General features: G+C 36.6%; 1 protein-coding gene across 2 annotated transcripts in view; it reads left to right on the top strand.

Moving 5' to 3' along the window:
* The first annotated feature begins 1,499 nt into the window (after positions 1 to 1,499).
* The window catches only part of LOC107717997 (uncharacterized), a 12,014-nt gene continuing 6,165 nt past the window's right edge, over positions 1,500 to 7,348 (top strand). Inside the window, exons 1-6 of one of the 2 annotated variants that reach the window (XM_016524911.1) lie at positions 1,500 to 2,054; positions 2,987 to 3,120; positions 4,750 to 4,908; positions 5,061 to 5,123; positions 5,270 to 5,329; positions 6,530 to 6,574. In XM_016524911.1, the coding sequence (XP_016380397.1) occupies positions 1,784 to 2,054; positions 2,987 to 3,120; positions 4,750 to 4,908; positions 5,061 to 5,123; positions 5,270 to 5,329; positions 6,530 to 6,574 (732 nt within the window). In that variant the 5' untranslated portion in view covers positions 1,500 to 1,783. The remainder of the gene's footprint in view (positions 2,055 to 2,986; positions 3,121 to 4,749; positions 4,909 to 5,060; positions 5,124 to 5,269; positions 5,330 to 6,529; positions 6,575 to 7,348) is intronic. The other variant, XM_016524912.1, reaches the window with a different exon arrangement.

Genomic DNA, 7,348 nt, shown 5'->3' on the forward strand with positions numbered 1-7,348 from the left:
AACATCTAAAAAAGCCAGACCACTTCTGGAAAAGCATTCTTTGGACGGCTGAAATTAAGATCAACCTGTACCAGAATGACTGGAATAAAAAAGTCTGGAGAAGGCTTGGAACAGCTCATGATCCAAAGCATACAACATCATGGAGCAGAGTGATGCAGGAGCATGCATGGGTTCCAGTGGCACTGGGTTACTGGTGTTTATTGATGATGTGACAGAAGACAGAAGCAGAAGATTAATTCTGAAGTGTATAGAGATATACTCTCTGCCCAGATTCAGACAAATGCAGCAAAGTGGATTGGGCGGCGCTTCATAGCACAAATGGACAATGAACCAAAACATACAGCAAAAGCAACCCAGGAGTTTTTGAAGGTAAAAAGTGGAATAGTCTGCCACAATATTACAAATGAACATTTTATGTATGATTACATTTATTTGTCCAATTACATTTGATCCCCTGAAAAGCATTTTTGTTCAACCCCTTGAATTAAAGCTTAAAGTCTGCACTTCAATCACATCTCGATTGTTTTATTTTAAATCCATTGTAGTGGTGTATAAAGGCAAACGCACAAAAACCCAGTCAGTGTCTGAATACCTCCGGACCTCCTGACAGAGAAATAAAGCTTTGTGAGTGAGCTTTTGTGTTGGACTTCCTCACTTTTCTGAATTTCCACCACTCAGTTTTGTGAACTGAATCATAAAAAATGGGATGATTTGTTAATGCACTTCTTTTATGAATGTTTATACAATGAATGGCATGCCATTTTTTTTATGTTTTTGTTTTTTAATTGTTGTGGGTTCAATATATTAGGCTATTGTTATAATAAATTATTATAATTATAAATAATACAATAAATAATTATAATGTTTCTACCCTGAAATGCGTCCTCCGAAGGCAGCATTTTTAAGCCCTTATTGTCTCCCTTATTACAGGGCGAAGGCCCCGTCCATTACAATACTTTAGTAAAGAAGTTCATAAAGGCATTACTGCTGTGCTGTTGGGAAAGTTCTGTGTCTGTTGATGCTTTATTTTTCGTTAATTTAGCCACTGTAGCCTATTGAATAAATGTCTGGGTTGTGATTGTTATTGCATACTGATTACATAGAAAATATTTGTGAAATCTAAGGATTAAAAGAGTAATTGTTACCAATATGCATAGACGTCATCATTTAGCAGTAAAAAAAAAAAAAATCAAAATTCTCAAAATATTTCATTCATTCATAACAACAATCAGAAACATGATTAATAATTTGCCAAATTTTTATTTAAATAAAAAAAAAAAAAACACAAAACCTGCTGTAGTAAGAGACACCTTAGTCTTTGTTTAGTGAAGACAAGTGCAATGATTAAGGTGTCTGTCTATATTTCTGGCAAGCACTGCTCCTGCTCTCTGACTGTGAGTGAGTGCTGCGCGGAAGAGGAAATAGTTCCTGTCCTGCACAGCTATATAGCTCATTTATTTCATTTCGACACTTGTGATGTGCAGTTACTTCCAAGCCAAACTATTATTTTAAAAACTACTTTGAAAGAAACATTTATAATGGATATGATAAAGCGAGGATATATCCTCATGAATGAACGAATCAGAGTATCGCGATTTGAAGATCCATCCGCCCATCTGAACTAACTCCAGCAGCGGCGACACACACATAGCCTGCTCAAGCTGCACTCCTCGCGCGTGTGAGCGTGTCTCCCGCTTAAAAACAACCCTCAAGCCCACCAGAGAGGCTCAAACAAGACTCTGCTCTGCTGAAGCCTCGGTAGCTGTGCGTGTGGTGATTAAATATGAAGGCTAAACTTCATTCCGACGCGGATTCGCAGCCTCAAAGTTGCTCCAACAGCGATGAGGAGGGGACAAACAGCCTCAGCGACAGCCAGTATATCGTTGTCAAGCTTGAAGATGAAGATCCAGAAACCGAGATGGATCTGAGTATATTCGCTCCTGTCGAGTCCTCGGAGTGTGAGGAAGAAGAAGAAGAAGAAGGAGAGGATGAAGATGAACTCTCAGAGTCGTCCAGTGTTTCTAGCTGGAGAAGGAAAAACACCAGAGAGCGAGGTTTGGTTTGTTTGAGTCTTTAGCATCTTTTATCTCTCTGTCTGTCTCCCTAATTCTCAAAACTTGGTCACCAAGTTACGTTACTAGAATATAAAGTTGTAAAGTAAGGATAGCTTTAACTATTTTTTAATACTCGGCTGGTATTTTGGTGGTTTTTCAGTGGATCTGTGAAGTCAGTTCTCCTCAAATTCACACAGGTGTGTAGTTCATCACAATAACTAGGAGCATGATCCACTAATGTTATCAGGTTTTTAAGGGATCCATCACAAGCTTTCTATATATTATTAGAATTTGTAAAGGTCACAAATTTAACTAAACTATTTTTTTCCTCCTGATTTATAACCTATATTACACTCCATCTCAGTAGGTGGCGGAATGCACTAAAAGTTGTTTTGCTAACCGCCTCTAAGTCATCACAAGCTTTCTATATATTATTAGAATTTGTAAAGGTCACAAATTTAACTAAACTATTTTTTTTACTCCTGATTTATAACCTATATTACACTCCATCTCAGTAGGTGGCGGAATGCACTAAAAGTTGTTTTGCTAACCGCCTCTAAGTTGATAGAAGAATTTAACTTTTTTTTGTTTGTTTGTTTATTTGTTTAAATAATTTGTTTCATGTGTTGTAATTTAGTCATAGACTAGGTGTCCATATTTGACCCTGGATCACATCTGAAAGCTGAATAAATAAGCTTTCCATTGATGTATTTACAGTAGGAAATTTGTTGGAACATGATCTTTAGTTAATATCCTAATGATTTTTGGCATAAAATAAAAATCTGTAATTTTGACCCATACAATGTATTGTTGACTATTGCTACAAATATACCCCAGCGACTTAAGACTGGTTTTGTGCTCCAAGGTCACATATGTGGACAAATTTGAGTGCATATATTTCCTAATTGATCACTCCCAAATTTCTGTCTCAGATAACCAGGAGGATCCAGCGCCCCTTGAGAAACAGTCTTCCAGGAGGTGTTTAAAAGGACGGCGACAGAGCCGACAGACCTTTCTGGCTGCGCAGAGACACAAGCAGAGTCTGGACTGTAGTGCAGCAAGCAGGGTATCTCATCCTTTAAGTGTTGCAGTTAATTAATAAGTAATAACTCTGGCCAGATGCCCATATCAATACATTCTTGGGAATTATTATTATTATTTTTTTTAATTGCATGGCTGAAACAGTAGAGCATGGCGCTAGTAGTCATGAGTAATGCATAAACTGATAAAATGTGTACATTAAATGCAATGTAAGTTGGTTTGGATCAAAGCGTCTGTCAAATGCAGTGTGCAGATTTACAGACTTTTATGCCGTTTCAAACCCATGTTTTATTCAGGATAAATATGGTGCCTCAGTATGTGTCATGCCAGAGGTGTTAATCAAAATTATTGTTTTTTTGCATGTAATGGGTCGAGTTGCTGTGTTTTATGCTGGGTACACACTAAAAGATTTTAAAAATCTTATAAGATCTTCAAAATGTGAGAGACCACAAACATGAGGACAAAAAATCCTAGATTTAACCGTTTTGCTCCTATAGTGTGTGGTGTGCCGCGATGTTCCCCCCCACACATCAGGATTTCTGATCATAAATATTCAACATGTTGAATATTAGGGATGCGCCGATCCGATATTCATATCGGGTATCGGCTCCGATAGTGCCATTTTTCTCGGATCGGGTATCGGTCAGAAAGGGCCGATCCAAATCCGAGATTTTTTATTTTTTTTTCCCGATTGTGCGACTTATTCTGTGTTACTTCTGAAGCCATACGACAGCTTTTATAGTATATACTTATAAATACATTCATGAATGTTTTTAATGAATGGATTTTATAATAATACAAATAGCAATGTGTAACATTTTACCATATTTAGTGCAACACTTTTATTTGTTCCCCACAAAATGTTTTTTTCACTAAATGTTTGGATTTCTAAAATTATTGTCCACTGATTTTTCTAGAATAACTTTTGCTGCCGAATTATCCACTAACCTAGTTTACACCCAGCATTAATGGTTTAAACAAGATCATGATCTTTATCATCTTTAACATCCTCCAGGTCCAGGATATCTAATGCTGTCCAAATGTGAATGTCTGTGATTGCTGATATATTGTATCCCAATGCTTCTCATGCATTTTTTGACACTCCTGAGCTACCATTCGTGCACTCTTAGCGCATGTTGCAGCTTTTAATATGGAAGGCATCCAACGAAAAAATAATACAATAAAATTAATCAAGGAGAGCCAAATCACCCCAAATTATTTATTTATCATCGCAGGGTATTTGTATTAAGTCCATAAATATGTAAATGTATTTGTAGTATACTTAGAATGAAATAAATGTATTTCAAATACATTTTGGTATATTTATTTTTCAGTAGGGCACACAAACCATTTTAATATCAGCATCAGGCAAATGGGTGAATAGGGCTATAGACTACTTTTATTCTTCTGTTATAATGCTCTTTTGTCAGTTTTTGTGCTTGGCAGTAGATATCATCACTGACTTTCTTTGTATGGAAAAGAACAGCCCAGATACTCTGCGAAATATCTCCTTTTGTGTTTCATGGAAGAATATATCGTATGGGTTTGGAACAGCATAAAGATTAGAAAAAACATAATTTCACTTGAGTATCAGATAAACAACGTTAATTCAGTAAGCATTTTCAGTGCAGCCATGATCGTTCTCTTCTTATAGGCCGTGAATGTCGGACTCCCGTCAGAGAATCACACATTTTACCAAGCTGCGCCTCCGTTTGATTCAGCCCGAGGTCCTGTAGAGACGTCTGGACCGGACACAGCAATCAGCCCTTTAGCTGCCATGGAGCCTCCTGTATTTCCAAATGCACCAGTACAGGTTTGTTGAGTCTCATAATAATTGACACTAGTCAATGTTACCTCAGTTGATCTATGTATCTATTCTATGCATAAATTACACAGTTCACCATTCAGTTGTTGCACAGACCAAGTTTCCTTCTTCATTAATGTCCTAATTCTTTTCTAAACCAGAGCACATCTGTCGTCGGGGAGGATCAGCAGAATATACTACTCGAGGTCCTGAACCATTGTAGGGTAAGAGCATCAGTTCTTCACACATGCACGTCTGATCAGACTCGAGGTCTTAATAATATTCCACTTTAATGCCGTGAATGAAAATAGTAGCTGATTTGGGATGATGGATGATTTCAGTGGCTTGTTTGCGGTTTGTTACCTTTCAGTTCCTGCATGCAGCAGTGCAGAGGCTTGAGCAGAAGATTGACAGACAGATGTCAAATGAGGTACTGACCTTTAAACTTACTGATCCAGGGCTCAAGAGTAAGGATGACACAACCGACCCAATTTATGCTGTCAATGCAGTTTGCGCGTACATGTTAGAATTAGGGATGTAACGATATTATCAATATTGCTATGGCAAAACTGTCTCGATATTATCGTGGTCACATGACGATATGAAACGATAGGTCATAAAAGTGTAGTTTTTAAAATATATTTGCTTTGGGCCGTTATGCTTTGGCACAGTATCTATCAAACGTACTAAAACCGAAAGCACAATATGGCTTAACCCCTTCATCAAGTCTGTTTTTGCTGCGTGTTTCAAAGGGAAGCGCACACATGGTTGAGGCGATCAGCTTGTGATCCGGTGTTTTCTGCGCCTCAGAACAGCTCCGTTCACACTGAATGGCCTCGTTTATTGCTCATGCTGTGAGTTTAGCGCTCGTTTGGGAACGCGACAGCCACCAGTTATGCTTTGTTTATGTGGCAGATGATTACAGCGTTTCACTAGATTTGTAGCGAGACGTTTTTGTAAGCCAGTTTTCACTGAAGCTGGAGTTTTCCTTCCAAATAAAAGCTCTACTGTCGTTTCCCTCAAAATAAAAGCTTAAAGTGCAGTATGAATTGCTGACAGCTAGCGGATTACTGCAGTCCAAATTCAAAACATCTCTTTCAAGTGTAGACATTAGGAAAGAAGTATTGTAATTACCCTATTGCAGTATAAAGCAAAAATATGAAATTTTCATTTATTTTACAGTGCAATTGTTTTACAATATATGGCTACTGCTGTCATTGTTGTTAGTATTATTATTATATTCTAATTTGTTTGCTTCCTAAAACACCAGTGTGAATGTAATTTAGACTGAGACAGTATATCACAAATATAAAGAGGGTCGAGTCCCCTTTAAAGTTCAGGTACAATCAATTCAAGACTTTTTTTCAGACTTAAGTTTTCTTAGTTAAGAAAAATGGGTTGGAGCTCTTAATTTTGAACTCTCAAAGTGCATTTGATAGAATAATTTAACTTTAAATGTACTTTAACATTTTTCCCTATTCTTGTCTTTTTTTTTTTCTTTTTAAATATCGCAATAAATATTGTATCGTGAGATTTAGATATCGTTACATCCGTAGTTAGAATGTTTTACAACCACTATTGCCAAGTATGATGATGTAATTCTTACAAGTATAATTCTCTTCTCTTAAAGCCATTATATGAAAGAAGCTCAGCGACGCTGAAGAATGGTCCAAAGGTTTGTCCATAAACCATTTATTCTTGATTAAATTCACTTGGTCTCACCAAAAACAGTTCTGGAGTTGATCAAGACCTTAAAGATTATAGCATTAATTAGTGTGACTAAGAGGAAAAAAAAGAGAGTCATGGTAGTTCAAGACAAGAAAATGACTAGGGGACAAAAGTAGACAATAGATTTCCTTCCAGTTTATTATTATGCATAAGAACTCTCAGTAAAGGTACGAGTCACAAAATCTGTGATCAGTTAATATTGTCTTTTCTCTCTTCTTGATCTTTGGGTTTTGTATTACTTTGAAGTAGACTTGTATAATATGGCCGAAAGGAGTTTTCTAACCTATTGTTCACTAGAGTTGGCGTCATGGAAGGTGATAATTGGTACTGTCAATCGATTAAAAAAATTAACTAATTATTCACACATTTTTCTTTGATTAATTGTGATTAACTGCATATTGATATATTTATATTGTCATAATTTCACATTGAATCTTCAAATTATGTTGAAACAACATAAAGATGGTATATAAGTATGCGTTTAATGGGATCTTTTTACTAAGTAGTTTACTAATGAAGGCCAGTATCATAGATGATAATACTGCTGCTGGTGTCTCTTTTAAAGGGGTCATATGATGTTGCTGAAAAGAACATTATTTTGTGTATTTGGTGTAATGAAATGTGTTTATGCGGTTTTTAATCGTCAATGGAAAATTCTGCGTACTTACAAACGTACTTACAGTCTGTGAGTCAGAACAGCCGGCATTGTAGTCTATTCTCC

The sequence above is a fragment of the Sinocyclocheilus rhinocerous genome, unplaced genomic scaffold (assembly GCF_001515625.1).
Source record: "Sinocyclocheilus rhinocerous isolate Xijiao unplaced genomic scaffold, SAMN03320098_v1.1 scaffold843, whole genome shotgun sequence".
Classification (NCBI taxonomy): domain Eukaryota; kingdom Metazoa; phylum Chordata; class Actinopteri; order Cypriniformes; family Cyprinidae; genus Sinocyclocheilus; species Sinocyclocheilus rhinocerous.